The sequence below is a fragment of the Lissotriton vulgaris genome, chromosome 4_1 (assembly GCF_964263255.1).
Source record: "Lissotriton vulgaris chromosome 4_1, aLisVul1.2, whole genome shotgun sequence".
NCBI classification, from domain to species: Eukaryota; Metazoa; Chordata; class Amphibia; order Caudata; family Salamandridae; genus Lissotriton; species Lissotriton vulgaris.
Window position 1 is genome coordinate 1941475657 of NC_141691.1, and position 26871 is coordinate 1941502527.

The 26871-nt window shown below is 42.6% G+C and overlaps 1 protein-coding gene across 1 annotated transcript in view; it reads right to left on the reverse strand.

Moving 5' to 3' along the window:
- Positions 1-26871, reverse strand: part of COL22A1 (collagen type XXII alpha 1 chain) — a 994625-nt gene that overhangs the window by 382986 nt on the left and 584768 nt on the right. Inside the window, exons 13-14 of the mRNA XM_086966258.1 lie at positions 24934-24987; positions 1838-1891 (exon numbers count right to left, since the gene is read on the reverse strand). Coding sequence (XP_086822384.1) covers positions 1838-1891; positions 24934-24987 — 108 coding nt within the window. The remainder of the gene's footprint in view (positions 1-1837; positions 1892-24933; positions 24988-26871) is intronic.

Consider the following 26871-nt stretch of genomic DNA (forward strand, 5'->3'; position numbering starts at 1 on the left):
ATGTTGAAAAACCTAGGAATGGTACTTCTTGGGATACCTTTTGCCAGAAAATACAGAGCGTGCTTCATATTATAGGGGTGACAGCATGTGAATTATCAGGAATAGATTATAATAGGTTAGAATCTCTCCCAATCACAACTCGCTACCCCTCTGAGTTAAGGCCCCCACCGCCTGCAAAGAAAGCTGCTCGTAGGGCCTTGAACAACAAGACAAGACTACAAACATCATACTCCTCTTACCTCAAGAAGGACTAAGATGAAACAAGGTTTCTTTTGAATATACAGAAATAGTGGCCATTTCCATGGTCGGGAACACAGACCTCCTCAAAATCCACAGAAAGGAGAGGAATTGGCCATCTTTGAAAATCAACCTACAAGCCAGTGGGACCGAACTTTAACTGGAGCCTTTGCTGAGGAAAGTAGTTGAGTGGGCTTTCTCCCAATGCAGTCTATGGGCTTCTTCTCTAGAAGCAGCTTAAAAAAATAAACGACTTTTGGGAGTGATCAGGGACACTCTTTTCATCTTCCTATTAAGTATGGGTCTGGACATAAGATTCATTAAAACGTTGAGGTCCAAGGAGGAACATGTTGCCTTAATATTGTTTTAAAAAAGAAAAATAGTGCTGAGGAATTCCAATATAATACATGTTTTTGTGAAGAGTAACGAAAAAAAAAGTAATTGATAATCAATTGTATATTTGTAGGGAGTTAGAAAAACACAGGAAAAGGGTGGCTAAAAAGTGGTTTGAGCTTACATTAAAAAGAAATTAGCTTTTTAGTAAAACCCTCTAATTATCTGAAAGAAACCTCTACTTCGAGATAAAATATTAAAATAATTTTTACAGTTGGAACCACTGGAGGATGCACAACATAAATAGCACGTTTCAGACAGAGGGAAGAGCAAACTACTATCACAAGAAAATAACTCTTATACACAGTGCATCGTCGCTGTATAGCTTACAAGTGTGGAAAATAGTTTGCCACATAAGAAAAAACAAGTATTTTGGCAGCTACCCAGTAGAGTTCAAGAGGCATGGCGAAAGGTGCACAAGTTATTTCCTGAGTGACTATGGAAAATTAAGTACTTTCTATTGAATGGAAGAACCATGAAAACATTCTAGTGTATGTTGATATTAAAGGCGAGGATTTACATAGAAGAAAAACTTGACAGGTGGAAATTGTCTGTGGAAAAGACACCAGAACAAGAGAAACGTTGACATGGCGATTCTATGTTAAAAAAGTACTGTTTGCTTGACTAGCGCCTTTATGAAGAAACGTTCAAAATGTATTCCTCTATCCTTCCCATTCAACAGATGAGTGAATTGCTAAGGATTTCTCAAGTAGGCTGATGTTGCTGTTTGTTGATGTTTTGATTTTTTATTTACACTGCTCCTGTTTTTAATTCATGAGCAATTTTCTCTACTTTTGGTTTATTGTTTATTCCTTGAACTTTTAATTTTGAATATGAATTCATAATCTTGCTTTGATGGCATAGCATTTTATGTTCTTTCACTGTTTTGTTATGTTGAATGACATATCTTCTGTAAGTTACAGGTTACGAAGCCACTTACGTTTACCCAACTGCTGAAGCCAAATCTGTAACTAATGCTTTGTAATTACACGTGGTTAGTCCTCTCGCTGTCTATATTGAAACCTAGATTATGGCAGGGAGATTAAAGACTAGCAAACAGAGATTTTGAGTTGGATTTCTAGTTTTCCTTCCTGTGTAGCGGGAAGGTGTTGTTCACATACCTACCCAAATGCTACATTATAAATGTGTTTGCTAGTACAATATTTAAATTGAAAACAAAGATTTTTGGGGGGAGACTCAAACTTACTCTTTCTCCTTTTGCTCCTTCTCGTCCGTTGAGTCCCGGCGGGCCAAGGGACCCCTAAAAAAGAAAGCAGAAACTAAATTACTTTCATTTTATTTTTTTTTACCTGAAGAAATTGTTCTAATAAAGCCATTTGAGAACCATTAAAACAATATTCAAATCAGTGAAATGTTTCAGTCATCCAAATGTTTGGTTTGATTGTTTCATTACCATATATGAGGCAATTTAATGATAAAATCGGCAGTGAAATAGAAACAAGATGTGTCAACACAACTAACCCATTTTAGAACACTTATTGAAAACATCCTCATGTGACTTAGGAAATACTAAGTGTGGGGTAATTTTCTTCCCAAAACTACACACAGGTTTTTATAAAATTACAATTAATAAACATAGTACAGTACGGCAATATCACAAGTAACTCCACCATGAGGGTACATCTTCCACCAAAAAACATAAACTGAGACGACAGGAGACTGGTTTGAGAAGGATATGTCTTATTTGAGGACGTTTTCTACTAGTCTGCCATGGACAAAAATTCTGAGCAATTTTGCATTTTAGTGAATTGTGAAAATTGGGCACATTTTACATAAAGAAGTATTCTGGAATTGCATATGATTACAGCAGCACAAGAAACAAGCATTGGTAAATGCATTAGGCTTCACCTATGTGATTAATAATAAGCAGATTTTTCATTGTAAGTTGTAGCTTGCTGGGTAGTTGTACAATATAAGTTACTGAAAGTCTGGTAAAGTGTTATGAATCATTTATATACCAAAAGGGAACATATTGTGCTTTTACTAGTGGTATAGTGCGGGTAAGTAATAGCAACATTTTGAAAAATTAAATGAAAGAGGGAAATAATATAATTAATTGATGTTATACCAATATTATGTGTTTAGAGGGGAGTTCTGTTAACTTCTGGGCCCGGTGACACTACACCTGCTACACCATTGACATCATGACCCTGTTGTCTGAAAAGTAGCTGCATTTGTGGCTGGCTGTTTAGTATTAAAATATAGGATTTTATATTTGTATATGTATATTAACTTTATTTTTAATGTGCAGTGTTTGTTACAGCATTTAGAATTTGATCATAATGACAAATAGATCAATCAATCCTATAATGCCTGCAAAGTGTAAAGAAAGGTACTGAGGCATGAATAGAAAATGTCACAAACGTTCTAAGTCTAAAGCATCTGCTTTACACAACTAAGCAATAAAAAGCAAGCATTCCAGCATACTGTCAGAAGCTGTCTGCCTTTTCCTTGGGAAGAGATCTTATTTTGACAATGAATGGGGGTTAAACAGTGTGCACAACTTTAGTAGAAGTATCATAAAAGCCTGCCACCAGGGGAAAGTTAATAAAAAAAAGGTTCTACAGAAAAGTAAATTAACACAGTAATTTGGCAACGGAAACTGATAAGAGCCCCCTTTGCAGAATTATAACATTTAAGAGACTTCACAAGCACAGCGTAAGCGCTGTGCAGACAAAACCTAAAGATGGGCACCTTGCTGAAACTAAGTATCTCTTACTTGTGTAAACTTTCTTCCATGGATTTGGATAAAAACATTATTGTTCCATTGCTTATCCTGTGTAAGCATCTTCTTTACTTAACTTTTAATTTTGTTTTGTCCTGATGATGACCGGCTTACTTGCCAATGAGCTGAAATGCCTCTCACTATACTCCACCTGAACCAGGGATTGACCTATTATTGCTTCCACCTCTCATTATCTCCCCGATCAAGTTTTATTATGCTTGCACAAAGTGCTTGAGCACAAGTAGCAAGCACTTTTCCAACATCTGAGTTATCTGCAGCACAAAGAACCCAAATAAACGCCTTTACATTGTTTATGCTTATAAGCTGCTTCAATTTGTTTATGCAGGAGCATTGTCAGATAAATAGGATCCTGAGATTTTCTTAAAAAATACATACATGAAAAGATCTTAAAATAACCCATTAGTGCATAAAATAGTTTTGCCCAGGTTACTTTTGGTATATTTGGTACCACCACTCATTTTTTATAATTTATCAATGATGTGCAGATTTATTCCCGTGCACACAACGAACATCTGGGCATCTATTCTGCACTCAGAGTGTCTGATTTATAAAAACAAAATGTGATGGTTGACTGCTCGAATTAATCTCAATCACTGGTAATTACTTGGCCACATTCCGGTCTATCTCTTCTGCCCACAATGCCACTCCAATCAGTGATCAGCCATAGGCAAATAGGTGTTGATGTTCATCTACTAGGAACCAGTCCAGCCCACACAGACAGGCAAAGTACCCTTTAGATGGGAACACAGACAACCGCAGAGCAGTTTTGACCTTTTTGGAGCCTCATTAATGAAGTGCACCTTACGTTCTATGCGACCAAGAACAAGGGACCTTAATCTGGATATTCCCTTCGCAATTATGGTGGCTCACTTAAATACCAAAAAATGATCGATGACATGCTTGTCTTAAGGCTTTATTGCGAGTAAGGCGTCCTCAGGACAACTGTACTTGTAGTGGCAGTCTGATCACCACTAGCAGTATTCTGAGTGTGGCCATCGGACCGCCACAAGACCGCCGACTCTGCCACGATCGGAAATCCTGCTGCCAGCATTCTGAAACCAGTCTAAATATGCCGAGCATATTACGAGTTGCCTTTTCACCGCCCTTTCCATATCGGTGAGCCCACCATGAAAAGGATGGGAGAGAGGCAACTAAGGGGGCCCTAATAAGGCCCCCTGATGGATCCGGCCCATAGGGTGCATGCGGGGGGGGGGGCACATGTGTCTCCCTGTAATTGCACCCCCATTCCAGCATGGTTGGCATGTATGCTACACCATACACAAACACGCTGCAGGCGCTGTCACGCCAGCTGGGGTGCTTGTTAGGCTCTCATATGAGCCTAGCAGCCCACCAGGGTGAGACTGTCACAGCACCATCAGCCAACCATGAATTACAATCAAAATCCAGTGGGTGGGCGCACCACGGCCTTGGCAGTCCTCCTGTGGGCGGAGCGGTTGTGGTGCCGAAGGAGCACCGCCAAAGGTATCATAAGGCCTCTTTCTCATCAGCTATTATTTTCTCAGGTCGCATCATAATCAAGGCTACTGAAGGTAACTCCCAAAGGAAAAAAACATAACCAACTTGTAAAGTAACTGAAACATTATTAAAAAACAATTAACAGGAATCGGTAGGAACTGCTCCATTGACTAATGATCAGAAATTATTAAAAACAGACAGACAGACAGACAGAAAGACAGACAGACAGACAGAAAGACACACAGACACACAGACAGACACAGCCAGATAGATAGATAGATAGATAGATAGATAGATAGATAGATAGATAGATAGATAGATAGATAGATAGATAGATAGATAGATAGATAGATAGATAGATAGATAGATAGATATCAATGAACTATTGGAAATAGTTCCACTTTAAGAAATTACTTAAGGAACCAGAAAGGTCAATGACAACAGTTGTTAATTTATTGTATTATATGAAAAGGTTCAAATAAATAATTCAGTTTGTACGGTACCCAAAATAAAGTCTTGCACCGGGACACTCTTTGAGTAGTGATGCACTTTAAAAATCTTGATTGATTGATTGACTTCAGAGCAAGCTTCATTGTTTTGAACATGTGCCCCGTTTACAAAGACCGGAAATCTGCTTTTGGATGGGGGTCTTGCAGGAAGGTTTCAAAAATCTGCTTGAATCAGCAGTATCAAGAGTAAGCCTCACTGAGTTGACAATACATTCAGGAGGAAGAACCTCTAACCCATGATCCTTACTGCACTCTTTCACCTTAATTTCCAAGAAGAACTAAGAGATCACGAGGAGGGTGTCCCAAATGTCATCTCTAGTCTTGTGTGCACCAATGTGGAATGATCTAGTAATGATGCTTTAGAAAGGGACCAACTTTCATCACTTTAAAAGAAACCATAAGACCCAATCATTCTAATATGTCCTTTGGTCCTGGGATCTACTATTCAGTCCAGTGCCTTGAAACAATGTATAGTTGAAATGAATGCTATAGAAGTACTGCAAATCTAAGTGTCTTGTTATCCACCATCACGCCCTCAAAAGTGGATGTATAAGTGATACTCGAAATCCTCTGCTGGATTTCTGTACTAGTTTTGATGCTGTCAAACACAGGGTGCGGATTCGTTTTCAATCTGATATTAGTACAAGAGGTATATTGTTGTAGTGCCTTCAGTCTTTGTTGGATGGGTGAGTACAGCACCTAATGCTTCATCCTTTCCTCCTGGCCAGACAAGTTGCAATTTTTGTGTGGAAGTCAAAGTGCTCCTCCTTTTCACCGGCAGTCTTTAAGATCTCTGGTCAACAACTATCTGACTTGAAAACGGTGTTTCGCTGCAGGGTGCAGTTGATAGTCAGCAGTTTATCATTATGCTGGATAAATAAGCTCCTATAGCAGTGCTGAGAGTGAATGAATTATTGGTGGCCATTTATCAGTGGATGGCCAGAGCAGCCTGAAGCTCAACTACTAAAGAACTGAGATGATTGACATTGGTAACCACTTACAATGAATGAGTAGTATATTGTGTCCTTTGTGTATGAAACACCCGCATCTCCTCCGGCTAAAGTGAAGCCTTTGGAAGGTTTGCTACATTGTGGGGGTTCTCGACAGGCTCAAGTTAAGGGTGTGTTTACATCCTGCTTCCTTTGTTGCATCTTCTGAGAAACATATTTCCCTAGTTGACCAACACTCACCATACTTCCATTGGCATGGATTGCATTCTTTCCTGAATTCATTTGTGTGACAGCCTATAGCTTGGTCGCTCCACTGCCTACCGTGAGCTCAGAACTCTGCCTTCAGGACAGCCCGTAATCTCTGCATGTCCAACCACGTCTCTGGGGCTCAGAAACTCCAACTGCAGGTGAACTTCAAGGGCCTGTGTCTGGTCACAGATCTTTTCATGACCTTCAAAGCTCAGATCTAAATGACATCCTCTGCCCGTACCCGCCAGCATACCCCCTGCAATCAAACAGTAGGGTTTAGCTTTTTACCCTGAGAAGCAAGAAACTGAGTTTTCTTGGTGGCAACTTCTTTTGGGGCTTAGCAGCGAGGCTTGCCACAACTTGCCACCTGAACTCAGAAAATCTAGAATTGATTTGGAATTGAGAAAGGTCCTCAAAACATTTATTTTTTTCTTAATGCGTCTCGATGACCTGCTTGATCTGTTCAACTTTTTCTGTCCTCCTGGCCCTGCAATCTGATGTACAGGTACCATGAATCCTACCTGGCATCTGAGTCCTTTGTAATTAAAATAATATTAATAATAATAATACATAAAGGGTGAATACACGTTATCAGGATATTATTAGTGACAGAGGAGTTCCATGCCCATATCGAGGCACGAGACCAAAGGCCAATTGCCAATCTAAGGGCATGGACCTCAGAGGTGACTTTACCCTTTCGGATTACACTGCATCACTACTCCTGCTCAGAAGGTTATTACAAGCAAGTCGTGAGGTCATTTCTTACTACAGACATGCTCAGATGTACACCAGAATAAAATAATCTACACCACACCTAAAAGAATAATTAAAAACCCACACAAATGTTATTGTTAAGTTACAATTATTACATTACGATTTTTGATATTAATATTATCATCATGAAATGTGAATGCGTACAGTTTTTGATACATTAAGATCGATTAGCATTCCTGCTGCCTGCATAGTAGCTTCTGAGCTCCTCATACTGAGAGTTTTACTTGCATTAATTCTACACCCAGCTTTTACCGTAATGGCTAAATTAGAAGTAGGCTAGCTGCAGCTATTGCAATAATTGGAAAGGAGTTTATAAATGCAAATTGCAATGACCGTACGAATATATTAACTTAGAGTTTTACATAACAGTGACATCACACGCAACCAATGGGGAGCTTTAAGTACACAGAGTTTGTACTGCATGTTCCTTTTATAATGAGGAAGGTTAGGGGTGACTGCGAGGGGCTAAAGGCGATTGCCTTTTAATTGGTGTCAATGGGAAAGTCATTCACACAAAGACCCTGCGTCAACGTTATTAGTAATCCTGCGGTTTATTTTATTGTGGAGCTTAATTAGATCCCCCTTCTCTGCTTCGCCATCCCTGCTCACTGTGAGGACAGGCTGGGCCTTCATGAGGCAATTACAATGCCATTATCAAGCCCCATTAGAATTATTGTCTACAGTCATGTAAGCAGGATCGCATGAGAACATGAATTTGCAGTTTGTCAGATTGCAGATGTTTTTTGGGGTGCCCGACCTTAAATAAGTAGCAGAATGATCAAATATTATAACAGGAGGTCAATAGATTTAAAGGAATCTAATCATAACATAAGTCCTTAATATGGCAGAACATTAAGACAACATGTGTGCCTGATATCAATAAAGGCACGTTTCCTCGTCCCACCTGGTGTACCAACTTGGACTCTCTAGAAAAGAGCAGGACTTAGGGGTCCATTATGATGTTGGGCGGATTGCCCCCGCCAGGCTGGCGGTAGCGGGGGCAATCCGCCCGACATCCATGCTCGTTCCCCCCCCCCCCCATATTAGTATGGCGGGGAGGACCTCGGCGGACGGCAAGACCGTCCGCTGCTTTTCCGCCTTGGTCGCCTTGCGGCCGGGGTGGAAAAGGAATAATATGGTGGCAGTGTCTATTATACACCGCCAGCCATATTACGGTGGGCCTGGGCACGTGCCTTTCCGTGGCGGCGATGCCGCCACGGAAAGGCATGCGGTCTTCACTTGGGGTCCCCCTGCGGGCCCCCAAAGTGACGGAGGGGTGGAGGGTGCACACGGGGGGTTACCTGTGGTACCCCCCTGCATTTGCATATACAATGCAGTAGGCACCGCACGGTGTCTGCCGCATTATGTATTCAAATGCATACAAGCATTTATGGCATTGTGGCGGGCGGTGCACAGAGCACCGCCCGCCACAATGTTATATATGCAGGATACGGCTGCCACTGTGGCGGCCCCATCCTAATTCCACCCATAGGACCCCTGCCCTTATGACGGGCGGTCCCTAGTCCCGATAGGATGGCGGGCGGACTAAGTCCGCAAATCATCCTAATGACCCCCTTAAAAATAGAGCACTGTGCTTTGCTGGAGTTTAAGGGACTCTTGTAGTGAGTACAATATATTTAAGGGGAGTTACTTGAGTGTGAAAGAGTGTTCTCCTAGAAAGGATATGTTGTTCTTTGAAGAATTGGTATAATTAATTAGGATGTGACCCTAGTCCGGAACCAATGATCATCCAATTTTTTGTCTTTTCCGCCAACAGATGTTGATACGACAGACATGTGGAGGCAGAAAACGGGTTATTCAGACAGATTGTCTGCTGAACACTGCCAAAACATGGGCAGTGAAGGAAGAAAGTTAGTTGTCAATTGATGGCTGTTAGTTCCTTCAGGCCAATGACATTGGCTGCTTTTGGATGGCCCCACCTACTTGCAATCCTCTGCTCTCTCTGGGTTCTGATGCAGAGAGCAGGTGAGGACTATTATAACATGCTGCTGTGAGGGGGCTCAGTGGAAAGCTGCTGAATTTTTCTTCAAAATTTGTGTTAAGGTGCATAGTTCAGAGAACTATAAGTGAGCCTTTACAGCCCTGATACAGGAGGCACAGCTTCCATCCAGAGAGAATGACAATTTGGGAAGAGACTGGATGGGAAGGGTAAAACATGGGTTGATTTACTTATCCACAACTGGCATATTTAAATTACCTATACGTTCCTAGTAGAGTGCACTTCATGTGCCTAGGGCCTGTACATTAAATGGTACTAGTGGGCCTGCAGCGCTGATTGTGCCACCCACACAAGTAGCACTTTAAACATGTCTCAGGCCTGCCACTGCAGAGCCCGTGGGTGCAGTTTACACTCTTATGTCGATTTGGCATTTAAAACCCACTGCCAATCTTCCTTAAACTCCCCTTTAATTACATATGTCACCTCTAAGGGAGGCCATACATAGCCCATAGGTCAGGGGGCTGTGCAATAAAATTGTAGGACATATTCTTTTACATTTTGCATGTGCTGGCAGTGAAAACCACACACATAAATGTTTCACTACTGTGAGGCCTACCTCTCCCATAGGTTAACATTAGGAATTCCTTACTATACTTATAAACTGTAAGTCCTGATTGAGAAGGAGTAGTTCTGTCAATTTTTATATCATTGGATGTTAATAATAAACCCTCTTTACTGGAAAAGATGAATGTATCACTACCCTTTTAAAAATGGCACTTTCAGAGAGATGGCATTTTTCCACTCTAAGCTCTTGTGTGCCTTCAACCTGTCTCAAATACACATCTGGGGTGGGTGTCAGACTGACTTTGTACATTCTCTCTAGACAGCCAAAGACAAAGGGAGCTCAGGGGTAACAGATGGGCCATCCACATCCTGATGGTTCATCCTGGGTAGGATAGGAGGGAGGAGCTGACACTTACACCTTAAGACGCTGTGTCCTGTCCCCACACAAAGGGCTGCTTAGCCCCCAGTAGTGAGTCTAGAGCCAGTCCTGGGAGGGAGGACCTCTGTGCACTTTAGAATCCCCCTTTGAAGTCACCTGCACTTCCAACGTACAACCAAGAGCAAGTACTGGGTCTCTGACACCACCAAATGAGACAATACTGGACCTGTGAAGAACTCTGCAAGGAGGTAGGATTGTTGTACTGCTATAAGGACTGACAATCTGCTATACTGCTGCTCTGGAAGACCTCCTTTTCTGCTGTGCTTCCCTGCTGCCTGCTACCCTCTGCCCTGTTGAGAAAGAATTGGACTACCATACTTGAACCCAGAGTGATCTCAAAGGGCATGCTGGCTTGCCTCCTGTTCTATGACTCAGGGTGAGCTAAGTCTTACACCCTGCACTTATGCCTGATCCATTTGGAGTGGATCGAGATGTTTGCTCCAGTGGAAATGCCACATCCTCTGCTGCATGAGCAGAATCAACACATCACCGCTATTCCAGGAACAGGACCTGTGCATCGCACTTGGAACCAGCACATCGCCATTGGAACTGACGCAACAGAACCATTGGAAATGTTGTTGTTTTAATTCTAAAATCATAATTTATTTTTATAAACTGGTGTGGAGTTTTTTGTGGTGTTTTCACTGAGGTACTGTTTGAAGTGTTGCACAAATACTTTACATATTGCCTCTTAAGTTAAGCCTGACAGCTCTGTGCCAAGCAACCAGAGGGCAAGCACAGGTTAATCTATGCTGTGTGTTTGACTTACCCTGACTAGGAGTGCATATCTCTGCCAACCAGAAACCCAATTTCTAACAGAGGTTCTTGCTCTGGCCCAGAGACAACCAGCCAAGCATAGACAGTCTATGGAATGCAGGGAGAAAATTCTTGGATGTTAAACTTTCCCACACTGGATATGGTCTGATTTAGACGGCAGCTAGATCTTTTTGAAAATAAAGACAGCAATCCAAGACCGCCCCTGACAACAGCAAAGCCTCATTGCTGGTACAACAATCCAGTCTATTTAGAAAGACATGAACCATGGAGGGAAGGATTGGAATATTATATTACCCATGACCCTCTCACAGGTACGACAGGATCCCTCAATAGGTGTAATGCTGCTGACAGAGCATTCACACATGATGTCATAAGTTACCATTCCTTGGCAGATGTATGGAGTCTAATATATCCATCTGACAAAAACTGTATGTACTACTCACAAGTTCATATTTCATCATCCCGGATAGATAACTTCCTGGAACAGTGATCCTTGTTCCATGGCCACCCATGGGTCTAATCATGATCTAAAGTGCTTTATTCAAACTTCTAATGCATCCAAATCGTTAGCAAGCTTTAGTTTTTGTAGGATTTGGTTCATTTGCAAATTTGATGATAGTCATTTGAAATGTTCCTCTTAGCCAGCTATAGGACAAATCTCTCCATGTTTTGAAATCTTCATTGAACGTTGATGGGGTGGAGGGGAACCTTACACAAACATGATTTGAAGTTTATAGCAAGCACATATTTATTGGAATTCTAATTTGTTATTTTCTCACTTGTAAATGAGGTTCTACATATAAAACTCTGTAAATAAGATATATTTCAGAGGCTGGTGAGGGTAAAATAGTTAATTTAAAAAGTTACTTTGACCATGTGGTTTTAACATCAGCCTGCTTGCTGGTGAGAAAAGCAGATGTACCACAAGGAATACTGTGAACATAAGCACTTTATCCTGACAAAGATACATAATTACTGTTTAATTAAGGCAAGAAGTTAGGCTTCAGGCTATACAATGACATTGTGTTAAGTTATTTTTTAATGTGATTTAATTCAAGCAGATGAGCATGGATTTGTTCTTCCTTTTCCTGGCAGAGCAACTGTATCCTCTGAGATTTTTGTATGTCCTTCATTGATGTCTCATGGAGAGTATTTTGTAACAGTATAGATGGACTAAAACTAGTATTCATGTGACTGTGTGAGAGCCTCCTAGCCATCATAAACATGTAGCTGTTGTGTACGAAATTGGGTTGTTGGTTGACTGTGGTGTGAGCCCTCATCAAGCAGCAACCCCAATCCTTGTCAGGGTAAGGCACAAGCCAACCTCAAACTAACCTGTGCTCAACCCACTGGTAGCTATGCACAGAACAGTCAGGCTTAGATTAAAGGTAATGTGTAAAGTATGTGTGTAACACGTCAAACAGTTATAAAGTGAAAGCACCACATATAAAACGATTCTACGCCTAATTTGAAAAATGGGATCTTTAGTAAATAAAACAAGACCAAAATGACAACATTCCAATATGTACAACCGGAGGTATGCAGTTTAAAAGATTTTATGAAAAATAGCTTCAAATTGCACAAAGTACCAACTGTAGATATCTGGTCGCAATGGTCCCGGACAAAGTCACAACTTCAGGCCAACCGTGATAGAGTGAGGGCTGGCTACAGAGACCCAGTTAGGCCCACTGAACAGAGTACCTTAAAATCTGGTTTGGGGAGCATTGTGAGGTTCAGCGTCAAAGATGTGTCGCACAGCCATAGAAATGCCTTGCGTTGAGATGCGACGATGCTGTGATGCAAGTGCCTGCATCGTTGTTCAGTATCCTGTCGATGGGGCTTGTGATGTGAAGTCTGGCCTCGAGGTAACAGTATGCAGTTGGGGTGGTGTGTCGGTTCCAAAGAGCTTCATTGCTGTAATGTGGAGTCCAGCATAGTTGTCGAGGCTACAGCCGGCAAGAGATACAAAGGGCTGTGCCAAGAATGCGTCGCACGGAGGTGGTTCTGATGGGCTGCGACAGTGCTGCCACGGGTCCAATCCATGCAGCAGTGGGGATGAATAGGTTCTGCTTAGGTTTGTGCATCACAGGATATGCATTGGTTCGACTAGATCCACAGAAGTTGGCAGAGCACCTTATGCCCACTTCCAAGGGTCCAGGACTAAGGTGTCACCACTTGGCAGGGTAAATGTACAGATGGCAGAGTACAGGCTTTTGGAAGCCTGTTATATTCCTAAGGCTTCAGATCAGGAGGCCAGCTAACTAGCCCTTGGAGTCACTTTGGTTTCTGGGTTCAAGAGATGTAGATCCAGTGCTTCCAACTGAGGCAAGAGGGCAGCAGGTCTGCACAGAAGCCAGCAGTCCTTCAGAGCAACACTGTAGCTGAGTGACAGACCTTTCAGCAGCACAGCAGCCCTTCTTACAGGCAGAGTATCAATGTGTCGAGAACCGTATTGAAGAGATGGTGTCTGAGGTCCAATACTTATACCCAGTTGTGCCTAGAAGTGAGGAGAAGCTTCTATAGGCATGCCTTTGAAGTGCACAGGTGCCCTGACATCCTGACCCTGGCTCCAGACTAACTACAAGAGGTATGCAGTCTTTTGTGTGGAGATAGAACACAGCCTATTCAAGCATAAGTGGTACTGAGTTCAACTTCTACCTCCCATCCTGCCAGTTTTGGCCCATCCAGCCACACCTAAGCTCTCCATTGTGTGTGGTTGTGTAGGTGGAATACACAAAGCCCTAATGTCAACTACACCCAGTCATGTGACCCAGAGACAGGCTGGAGGCCCCATATGTCTAAGACAAGGAAAGGCCAACTTTCTAAAAGGGATACTTTCAAATGGTAATTTAAAATCTGACTTAACCATGAGTTAGGATTTTTCCTTAGAATTCCAGAGACACCAAGCATGAACTGGGTCCCTGGTCCAATTTGAAAATTCCACTTATAAAATGTAATAAGGTAACTCCAATGTTATCCTAAGGGAGAGGCAGGTCTTTCAGTAGTGAAAAACAAATGTAAGAGTTTTTCCACTACCAGGATATGTCAACCTTAAAAGTACATGTTCAACTTTTTAAATACACTGCAAACTTCCCTTTCGGCTGTCCAGGCCCTACTTCACGGGTGACTTATATGTATTAAAAAGGAAGGTTTGAGCCTGGCAAAAAGTTTATTATGCAAGGTCTAAATAGCAGTTTAGAAACTGCACACACAGGCTGCAATGGCAGGCCTCAAGCATGTTTAAAGTGCTCCTTAATAGGGTGGCACTATCAGTGCTGCAGGCTCACTATTATTATTTAAATTACAGGCCCTGGGTACAGGTAGTGCCACTTTACTAGGGTCTAACAAGTAAAGGAAATATGCCAATTGGGTATAAGCCAATCTAACATGTTTTAAGGCGAGAGCTCTAGAACTTTAGTACTAGTTAACAGAGGTAAAGTGTGCAGAGTCCTAAGGTCAGCAAAAACAAAGTCAGACAAAACAGGAGGTCTGAAGGCAAAAGGTTAGAGAGAAAACCACGCCACGAATTCCAGGCCTAACAAGTTGCCTTTTAAGGATGCTTTAAATTGCTGATTGAATGAAAGGTGTGAATTAACCACACATCAAAATGGGTTGTATAACAGAATCCTGCAGGCATTTACCCTGCACGCCTTTACAATGCGGCCTGTCTCGACGTTTCCACGTGTTATTTTAGCACGCTAGTGATTACAACAACTTGCTTTAGGAGGCGCTGGACTTTGGAATAGTATATATTTCCATTCCAACTCCAGTCTACGCAACAGTAGGGAAGGTGTTGGACTTAAAAATCCAACACCAGTCCAAAAAAACGTTTCCTACAGCAAGTCATTGTACTGACTTGCATGCTAAAGTAACACGTGGTAACGTTGCTTGCGGGGTACCAACCTCGTTGTAAAGGCTGGTCATTGTAAAGACTGTAGGGTAAATGATGTTTCCCATCAAGATGTACTACTTCTCTGAAGGGGGTGGGGCTGCTTCCATCAAAGCTTGTATATTGCAGAAGCAGCATCCAAAATTGGTTCTATCCACAGAGATCAAGCATAGTAATCCAGGCACCAATGTTTCTCTTTTATTCAAAGCATGATGTGTTTTAATCATTCTGTTGTTTTGTTTCAGTGAATTAGACTGTTCTAAAATTTTAAGGCAAATCTGAGTGTCTTCAGTTTTGGGGGTGAATAAAAAATGTTTGACAAATTGCAAAATGTGATTAAGATCACCCATTTCTGTATGTCACTGTCAGTACAGAATTCAAGTGTTTTACTCATTTGCTATCCCTATCACAGGGGGATTTGCACAACCCTCGTAAGGAGAGAAAAGGTGGTGGTGTTCTGTCACGCACCTTTCAGGACCACATAATATGACTTGCACTTGAAGGCACATGGAGCTCCAATCAACCTGGCTGTGATCAGGGATACATTCAGCTTGCATAGTGGTGGTCACGTAGGTTAACCTCATTTCGAGTCTGAGGATTGTCCACCAGGTCAATCATCGATATGCAGATCTCACCAGATGTCATCAGATTGTGTTTTTTGTTACTGTTGGTTTGTCAGTGGAATGATCATTATTGTGATCACTGGCATCTTAAGACCAATATTGCCATACCCAGAATAATAGGGATCTTGGTTGAGGTTGGTGAGTTTTGGTTGGTAGATAACCCTTTTTAGCTGTCAAATGTGACATTTCTTTGGATTATGAGGAAAACAAGAGATTGACGGTGAAATACTTGAGTAAATCTCAGCCACTAATAAGTTCTCGGGTGCATTCCAATCCATCGCTTCTTTGTCACTTGAGACAGAAACCAGTCATATACAAATAAGCCTCGGCCCTGCTCCAATGGGGACAGTCCAGCCCGAAATGCCAGGTTACATCGCTTCTGAAAGGGAACCCAAGCACATTTCCGAATATTCACTGTACCGATGGAATTATTCGGTACCTTAAACTTCTATAAACATTACCATGAATAGTCCTAAAGCAAGAAATTAAGAACTGCGGGCCATATTATCAAAAAAGGGCGATACATTATCACCATTTTTATCGGCAGGAAACTGCCGCTAAAGCGGCGATAATGGGCTTGATAATATGCCCTTGTGAATTCCCATAAAAGCCCAGGTTAACACCAGAACCTGGGCTTCTATGGGAATTCACAAGGGCGTAAAAGCGGCGATAATGTATCGCCCTTTCTTGATAATATGGCCCTGTGATTGTTGCAAATCTTTGAGAATGTCCTTCTTGATATAAAAAAATCACATATGCACTATAACTGCATTTCTGATAATATTATGATACTGTTCTTAGAATTCATTAAACCAATACTACCAATATTTTGCATTTGCCAGCAAAATGTTCCTTCTACTTTAATTCGAAAATCAAAAAAGTGTATTACACCGAGTTTCGGTGCGGGTAATCGATGGCACATTACTTCTCTACTTCACATTACAATGGATGCTTTTATTTTTAATGGCCTGTCATGAACATGGTTTCATGTTAGCTGTTTTCTTATGCTTCTTTTACAACATAGCATCTCAACATCATCACCCACACTGATGACCAGGAAAAGGGCTGCATTGGTCAGGGGTTGTTAGATGCCTTTGAGCATATATGACATTATTCTAGGTTCCCATTCTTGCACAATTATGCTATGTCGCTTAGAAATACTAAAGTAAAACAAGAACTATTTCCATACCAATAGTTTGTGCTTGTTTCCTGATTGAGAGGGATGCAATGAAACTTGAGGAAAGGCAGACATATTGAGACCTGAGTGCTTCAAAGTGTGTTTTATAGTATGTGTCTTCTCTGCTTTATGGTAGCATTCTGACTTTTTTAAACAGCGTGATTTACTCCTGCAACGTTCAATGTGAAGTTTCTGTTCTTCATTAAAGTTGTGCTATCTCATTTTAAATATTAAGATTGTTTACCCTTTGAGGTGATATAAAAACTGAAAATAAACCTTAAAATGAATGTATAGATTCAAAAAGCAGTTGCTAATGTGTTGTGGTCATAATCAATAGCCGGAGACACCATGGGGTTCACTGTAGTTTATTTGCCATAACACAACACCAGCGTGCCCGTTCTCTTCCGCCAGCGATGCGTCACTGACCAAGAACCGGTGGCGCTCACCTTAGAACGTTGAGCGTCGGGACATTCCACTGTGGCGCGGGGTGCGACCACAGTCAAGTCACAACATACCCCCCTTTCCTCTACACGCAGGTAGGGAATTGAGTGGTAAACAATGAAAGTACAGAATTAATAGGAGACGGGAGCAGGGAACTAAACAACAATTCAGCCAGCAAGGAAATCATTCAAATGTGGAGGAAGTCTCCTGATCCGTAAGGGTCTCTGATGGGCTTGGGCCCCATGAAGGTTCTGAGACACATCACTTGAGTTGGTTGCCCTTTGATCAGTGCCCAAGTTATCCCCTCCAGGGCCTGGTGCCCTCACCTCTGTACCTGTGCGGGCACTGTCAAGCAATTGGCGATCCTGAGCTAGCATGTACCCTGAGCATGTATCTTTGGTGATTGCGTTTCTATTAAAGGTTTCAGAAGAATGTTCTCCAGAGCTGTACTTTGCCACTCTACACAAGTTCCATGTATCTCCATTCTCCAATACCACATAGAAGGGATGCACTTCCTTCACCTTGAATGGTCCAAGAAACTTACGCATACCTCTGACCCAACGTCCAGACCGGACTTTGATGCAATCTTCAACCAGAATGTTAGACCAGTTTTTTCCCTTTTCTTGAACCTTCCTGGAATCATGCACGGGAATGCTCACATCACACTCACCGCCATTCTTTCCTTCAATCAAATCTCGGATCCATGGAGGCACCAGTTTTGAGGTTGGTTTCCTGCCCCGCATGGCTACAAAGGGAACCACTGAGTGAAGGGTCAGGCGCACTGCGTAGATTTGATAGAACTAGTTTTTGTTTGGTGAAATTTGAGAGTTCATTGATTTTGAGGGTGCTCCAACAAGTGACGTATCCGTCCCATACGCCAGAATGCTAATAACTGGTTAAGTGCGTTACAGAGTGCGTAAACGCATCCTTGTAATAGGGCACACCTTTGGGTTCGTCAATTACTGACAGACTCCGTGGATTTTTGAAGAAAAAATCTTTAAAATTTTTTTTTATTAAAGTTTTTCATTGTTGTTCACATCGTTTTTTTATCCATATAAATTCATTGGGATTGAAACTCCACATTGTTATATAACACAAATGCTCCGATGCATTTCGGGCTGGAATAGCCCTTTCTCAAGGAGCGCTGTAAAATGATAATATACGCTTCAGTAAGAAAGTAACCACGACATCAAAAAATCACATATATGTATACATAACATTTTCTTTGACTACGTTCAAATAAGTAAACATGCTAGTGTGAAACCCATGTATGTGTTGGAAAGTCACCTTATAAACCAGGGGAGTGGAGTTGGAACGGGGGATCAGGGTACGAGTGAAGTGGAAAGGAAAAAGAATCTTACGTCACTTGCGGTCGACGGTTAAGTAGGATACCTATTGGGAAAATAAAGAAATTGGTGAGCGTTTCAAGCCGAAATGGCGAGAGCGGCGTCTTTACGCATTCCAACATGGCAACTCCCATTCCATAATCACCACTAGTCCTTTTTCGATGTCACCCACTGAGTCACGTGACTGCGTCACATGACTCATTGTAGCTACGCTAAACCAGAAGCCCTTTACGCGGAATACTCCGCATCTAATTCCGGTTACCGTTTTGGACAACGGAGTTTACCAGAAGCGCTATGATAGCGCAATAACCTTTACAAGTAAGTCGGGGACCCTCACCAATTTCTTTATTTTCCCAATAGGTATCCTACTTAACCATCGACCGCAAGTGACGTAAGATTCTTTTTCCTTTCCACTTCACTCATACCCTGATCCCCCGTTCCAATTCCACCCCCCTGGTTTATAAGGTGACTTTCCAACACATACATGGGTTTCACGCTAGCATGTTTACTTATTTGAACGTAGTCAAAGAAAATGTTATGTATACTTATATGTGATTTTTTGATGTCATGGTTACTTTCTTACTGAAGCGTATATTATCATTTTACAGCGCTCCTTGAGAAAGGGCTATTCCAGCCCGAAATGCATCGGAGCATTTGTGTTATATAACAACGTGGAGTTTCAATCCCAATGAATTTATATGGTTAAACATGGATAAAAATTCGATGTGAACAACAATGAAAAACTTTAATCAAAAAAATTTTTTACGATTTTTTCTTCAAAAATCCACGGAGTCTGTCAGTAATTGACGAACCCAAAGGTGTGCCCTATTACAAGGATGCGGTTACGCACTCGGTAACGCACTTAACCAGTTACAAAGGGAACCACACCAGTAGTGGAATTTTCTGTTGTGCGATAAGCCCACACTAACTCATTAAGAGTTCTTTCAATGTCAAGAATATTTGCGAGTGCCAGACTTATGGCGCCCTTGATCATGCGATTGGCTCTCTCTACAATCCCATTGGATTGTGGGTTATATAAAGTGGTGAACACATGTTTTATACCACACTCACTCAGGAATCCCCTCATCTCGTTGGAAGATAATTAGGTCCCGTTGTCCGTGATAAGGACCGAGGGATAACCTTCCTCCTAAAAATCGTTCGCAAAACTTTGATAGTAATTAAGCATGGGCGAATTTTGCGAATCTCGCGTTCGCGAATTTTGCGGATTTGCGAACTCGCAATCCGCAAAATCCGCGAATTTGCGGATTTTTTTTTTTTTTGTGTTTGCGCGGGTTTCTGCCAGTTCGCGAGGGTTTTTTACAATGTCGCAAATTGCGAACTTACCTGTCGGGTCGCAAGTTTCGCGAACTTGTTGTTTCTACATGTCCAGCCTGTTTGGGACACTCTTCTTCATCACTGCCACTCTCTGTCACCACTGCCACTCTCTGACTACTCATGCCACCCTCTGGCCCACCCATGCCACCCTCTGTTTCATCACAGCACCCTCTGGTTGTCCAGTCAGTGTACATTATTGTGGCAACGCAAGCACACCTTTCCTGCCTCAAGTGACCTGAATTAATTTGGGGCTGATTAATGTGTCACAGAATATTTTTTTAGCTGGCACCTGCTTCCTTAGTGCTTCCTGATTAGTGATCTTTTGCACTTGCTAAGTGCTTTCATTGTTGCAAAATTAGTTACAACACCTGCCCTGCCCCAACTGACAATAATGCATTAGGGGCTGATTAATGGATTTGAACTTCCAGCCTGGCTCCTGCTTGTCTCCCTTAGCTGTAATTCAGGACCTTTGTGGCATATGAGTAACTATTCTGAGGTTCAGAGCAGGGTCACATAATAGTTTCAACTGGCAACTGAACTCTGGAGGGGCCCCTCAGGAAGCACTACAGGAAATGGCTACTAATGATGAGCCTGAACTTTTGAACCTGGTAAGTAGTTACTTTCAGTTTTGCTAAGATCGTATTTCTGCAATTTTGCACTTATTCGCGGGGCGCGAACTCACGCGAACAGTGCGAACAGTGCGAGCAAAATCCGCTGCTCCCGGATTTGCGGATTTTGCGGGAGATTCGCGAATCTCGCGGATTGCGAATTTACCGAAAATCCGCAAGCGAAACGGATTTTCCGCCCATGGTTAATAGTAATGCGTGTAGTTATCTCAGGAAGAAGATAAGCAATGAGCCATTGAGTATGAACATTCATAACTACTAGACCAAATCTCTTGCTGGGGTGGACACCAGGCATAGGTCCAATAAAATCAAGGCATATACTATGCCACACCACACCTGGATCCTGGATGGAACTAGGGGTCGATTGGGGTCCCACTTTAAGCCGTTTTTCAGATACATAGCATTCACTGCACCTCTCCACCCACCTAACCACATCACCATCCATTCCAGGCCACCAGAACTCGTGTTTCAGCCTTTTCTTTGTTATAGTTTGGCCCAGATGCCCTTCATTAGCCAAGTCAAAGAGTTTTTTCCGAACATCAATAGGGGGAATTAACTTATCCTCACGCATGATGATCTGATCACCAACAATGGATAACTCATCAATGACTGCATTATAGGATCGGACACTGATTGGCATGGTACTTTCCCTACGTCTGCCTTTAGAGATGAGAATCTTGACATTCCTCAAAACCTCATCATGCGACATGGCCTCTGCCCACTCTTTCTTTCTGACCGCGCCACAACTCCACAGAACTACGTCATCCACACATGAGAAAGCTCCTTCGCACTCCTTCTTAGACACTACTGTTTTGTCCACATCCTCTCATTTCAAAGACAAACGTGACATGCAATCAGCCTGAACGTTGGCCCAGCCCGATATGAACTCCAGATCAAAGTTGTACTCCTGTAATCTTGAGGCTAACCTTGCTAGCCTGGCTGACCCCTTTCCTGTTCCTCCTGGAGAGAGTTTGTTCAACAAGGGCTTGTGGTCAGTGCGAAGTTTTAATCTACGCCCCCACACATACATTCTGAAATACTCTACACCCCAAGCAGCTGCCAAGGTCTCTTTTTCTATTACAGAATAGCATCTTTCTGTAGTAGTCAAAGTGCGGGATGAAAAAGCTACTGTTTTTTCGCTATTTCCGTCACTTTGTGACAACACCGCTCCTAAGCGGGTGTCACTCGCATCAACTGTGATGATGGTCTTCTCCTGTACATCAGACGGAACTAGAATGCCAGCATTGCATATCTCAAATTTGATTTCATTAAAGCATTTCTCTTGTTCATCCCCCCAACTGTATTTGACACCTTTTCTCAAGAGCACCTTGAGTGGTTCTGTTTTGCTTGCAAAGTTCTTCACGAACTTCGAGTAGTACTCAATAAGCCCAATGAATGAGCGTACCTGGTCTTTATGTATGGGAACAGGAGCCAACTTTATGGAAGCCAAAAGATCTCTCTTAGGTTTCACGCCCTCTGATGAGATGGAATACCCTAGATATTCCACCTCTGTTGCTAAAAATGAGCATTTCTCCCTGCGCAATGTCAAACCAGATTCTAGAATTCTCGCAAGGGCATTCTTTACGGCAGCATTGTGGTCACTCACACTCTCACCAAACAATAAAATGTCATCTTGAAAATAGATTACATTCTTCACACCTTTGAAAACCTCTGTGACCATCCGTTGAAATACACTTGCAGCTGAACATAACCCAAAGGCCATCCTGGTGAATTGAAATATGCCCTTGTTGGTGATGAAAGCTGTCAAGTGTTTGGAAGATTCGTGCAAACGTATTTGGTGGTAGGCGTGACGAAGATCAAGCTTTGAAAAGTACTTCGCCCCTTTAAGCAAAACCATCATTTCGTTTATATTGGGCAGGGGAAACGTGTCAGGAATAACATTCTGGTTCAAGCTTCTGAGGTCCACACAGAAGCGTAGACTGCCATCATCTTTCTGTGAAATCACGACCGGGGAAATCCATGAGGAACATTCAATAGGCTCTATGACTCCACTGGACAGCATCTCATCCAACATCACCTTCACCTCCCCCCTCACTGCAATGGCGACCTTTTTCAATTTGTGTTGTACAGGGACAGCATTGGGTTTGAGCTTTATTTTGTGCATGTAACTATCAAGGTTGCCTAGTTGTTCTCTGAATACACCTTTACCTCCTTCCAAGATGTCTCCTACTGAGAGGTCATCCACTACCATAACCTGCTCAATACCATGTGGGTAAATTTTGATGTGGAGATCAAATTGATGATACATTCTTCCTCCGATGTTGGAAGTAATGAATGGAGCCTTGGAACAAGGCATTTTTCCATCACTTTGGAAGAAAGCCATTGTAAAGCCGCTGCTGAAAAAGACCACCTTAGACCCCGGAGTACTGAAGAACTTCAGACCCATCTCCCTTCTGCCGGCCCCTGCCAAGATGTTGGAGACCCACTTGAACCTTCATCTTTCTAACTTCCTCGATGCCTCAGGTTTCTTGGACGGGTCCCAACATGGCTTTAGAAAGCTGCATAGCACGGAGTCTGCCTTGACTAAGGTCATGGATAACATACGCAGAAAAGTTGATGTGGGTCAAACCACCGTGCTGGTGCTGCTGGACCTTACAGCAGCATTCGACACCCTGTCTCCCCTTACTTTAACATCCAGGTTAAGGGAGGCAGGGGTAGAAGGACCGGCCCTCAGTCTCCTGAGCTCCTTCTTACATCAACGAGAGCAGCGTGTCATGCTAGGTGAGTACCTCTCCCCTGCTAAGTCTTTGCAATGTGGGGTGCCACAGGGGTCGGCATTGAGCCCGACCCTGTTCAATATCTACGTGGCCCCCCTTGCAAGACTAGTAAGATCTCAGGGGATGGAGGTAGTGTCGTATGCCGACGACACGCAGATTATGGTATCCCTGACCCACTCTGTGAATGAAGCCGCGTCAAACTTTAGGGCCTGCATGCAACGTGTTGCAGAGTGGATGATTTCTAACTCCCTAAAGTTGAACGGGGACAAGACAGAGGTCCTGGTCTTTGGAAAAGATCAGGGCATGTGGTCAGGTGAGTGGTGGCCTCCTTCTTTAGGCATCTGCCCCACACCTACACAATCTGCCAGGAACCTTGGTGTCATCTTTGACACCCAGCTCTCTACGGAGCTTCAGGTCAACAGAACGGTGGCTACCTGTTGGGGCGTCATCAGGACCCTGAAAAGGATTGTCCATTATCTTTCCCCACAGGCACGGAAACAGGTGGTGATCGCCCTTGTTGGCTCAAGGCTCGATTACTGTAATTCACTGTACGCCGGGGCCAACAAGGGCTTTCTACAGCGCTTGCAGGTCATACAAAATGCGGCAGCGCGGTTCGCCCTTGCCCTGCCTTGGTTGTCATCTATGACCTTGGCGAGTAAGAATCTCCATTGGCTCCCTATTCCCTCAAGGATCACGTTTAAACTTCTTTGTCTAACATATAAGGCTTTAAGTGCAGGTTCGGCTGACGCCCTCGGATCCCTACTAACTAGATATGTCCCGAACAGATGCCTACGCTCCAGTGAGCTCAATCAACTGGTAATCCCACGAGTCAAGAAGGCTAGATGGGGGAGCAAAGCCTTTTCCATTCTGGCACCCCAGATGTGGAATTCACTCCCCCTGGAGATCAAGTCTCTGCCTTCTCTTGACCTTTTTAGGAAGTCATTGAAAACTTGGCTTTTTATTAAAGCATACCAGTAAGCTCTGTTTCTGACTGCTGACAGCTTGTTATTTGATTTAGGCGCCTTGACGCCCATTGGGCATAGCTGCGCATTACAAATGCCATTTCATTCATTCATTCATACCATCCTAATATGGGGGGTCCAGATTCTGCTACATACACCTTTCCCCTCACAGATCTTCCTTTAAACAAAATATCTGTTGCCATGTGCCCTAAAATGTCTATTTGTTCACCCTGATACCCGCAAGGATTTATGTCTATGGGCATCAGCTTCCTGTTGGGCCACTCCTGCTTGAAGATTCTTTTTGGAATAATAGTGTACAGTGACCCTGAATCCAACCATAATCTCAACGCTCTTCTCTCCAATGATGAATCCTGCTTTGGGCCTGTGTTTCCTCCTTACATCTGAATCATGAGACTCAGTGAAAAGGATTTCATCATAGACCGTCCTCGTCGCCAAACAATGTTGTGGTCATAATCAATAGCCAGAGACACCATGGGGTTCACTGTAGTTTATTTGCCATAACACAACACCAGCGATCCCGTTCTCTTCCGCCAGCGAAGCGTCACTGACTGAGAACCGGCGGCGCTCACCTTAGAACGTTGAGCGTCGGGACAACCCACTGTGGCGGGGGGTGCAACCACAGTCAAGTCACAACATAATGTAGCATTTACATTTAAATCATGAATACAAAAATACCTTACCTTCTCTCCTTTTTCACCCCTGAGTCCAGCTTCTCCCTGTGGACCATCGTCTCCCTACAATGTAATCAAGAAGGACTTTAACATACGGTTTTCAAATTAATACTCAATTTGCGTAAACAAACAGAAAAGATATGTGTTAAACATAACAAAATTATGGTTATTCTGTCCCTGACTTTTTCTGCAACAGCTCAGAACAAAGACACATCTCAGGTAATGCGTTCCCAATTGGAAATTAGCTTATCGATTGACACAGATCAATTGTCATAAATGCCCTAGATAAATTACACACATTTAGGGAATTATACACCACTTGCTGCTATGTACTTAAACATGTTATTCAATACAGAACAAAATAATCCTCTTTGTGCAGTCCTGCATCACTAACAATGGCCAACAATAAGCATTCTAGAATGTTGCCTTGATGACTCTTGTAGTATTGTGTGTAACCCCTGCTGAGTGTTCTGCTGCATTGAGTGTTGTCTGTGGGTAGAATGTTCCCTTTCCTTGATTTTATTAATATTTGTTGGGAGACTGAGCTGGAAACAATGATAGCTCCTGGTGGGGGTTAGTATTACCTTAGTATAAGGTATCTGAAACTCACTTTATGCTGCACTCCAATGCATGAAAAGATTGCCTTCTACCAATGTACATCTGCTAGACATTTTGTGGCATCATTTGCCTCCACTCCGCACACCTCACCCTCATTCAGACACCACGTATCCGCCGCAGCCGCTCCGGAGGACGCTCATTCTCCCACCTTGCCGCCAAAGCCTGGAACCCCCTCCCCCTCCACTTCGCTACGGCACCCTCACTGGCCCACTTCAGGAAGAGGTTCAAGACTGGGCTGTTCGACTGATACTTGCAGCACAGCGCCTTGATACCCCCTCCCCCCCCACCCCCAAGGTGATTAGTCGCACTAGACAAATATTGATGGATTGATTGCCAGGTGGGTCCATTCACAAACAGAAGACGAGTGGTATCCGCATGCATTGTAACCCTACCGCTTATTTATGTGGAGGTTTAACTCGTGCAAGACCAACTTGCTCACCAGGACCATTTTAATAGAAGGAAAGGTGTAATTGGAATACAAATGTGGCATGAATAAAATAGACACAACATCATGCCTCGAAAGCAAATGAATCAGTAATGTAAATAACCAGCTACAATAAAAGATTGACTTCAGTGCTCATAAATAAGATTATGAGTTGGATAATGTTATGGCCCACATTATTTTATTCAGAACACATTAAATTATCTGATTTATTTTCAATTTTCAATTTATGTTTTATGGCAATTTACTTTTTAAAATACCTTTAAAAGCAGAAAGGGATGACAACCATTTGCAAAAATTAAAACCGGATTGTGACAATTCTGGAGCTGGTAGGGAAGTTGTTGTCTATTGGCTAATTGTCTGCTTTTGAACTATGAAACCAGGTTTCATTTTTTTTCTTTCTAAATGACCAAACTAACTATGGGCAAATGGCTTCATTTTCCTAAGCCTACTCATTAGTTCTTTAGTTAACCTATTTTGGGAATGTGAATAAACAGGATGAAAACTTGCTCTAGCCACTGTTTAAAACCATTTTTCTACCAAGAAATCTTAAAGGGTAGACTAACGTCCATTCAGGCCAAAATGTCCCTGCCTGACAAACGTCCTGCCTAGACAATAGTGTTTGGCAGCAAAGGCTATTCATAGGAGTGTAGTTAAACTACATTTGAAGCACGTTCCTCTAGGTCTTTATGTGAAAGAAAACAATTGGTCAATATGGATTTTCTGTAGCTCTTAAGGCAGACACACCTATTTCAGTCTGTGTGTCACTGACATGGGACGAATGTGACCTTTTTTGAGGTATGTGGCAGTATTTTATTCACTACAAATCCATCATGTTGTGTCAGTTTGCGGATTACAAAATAGGTAAAGAAAGGCACCCGCCTAAT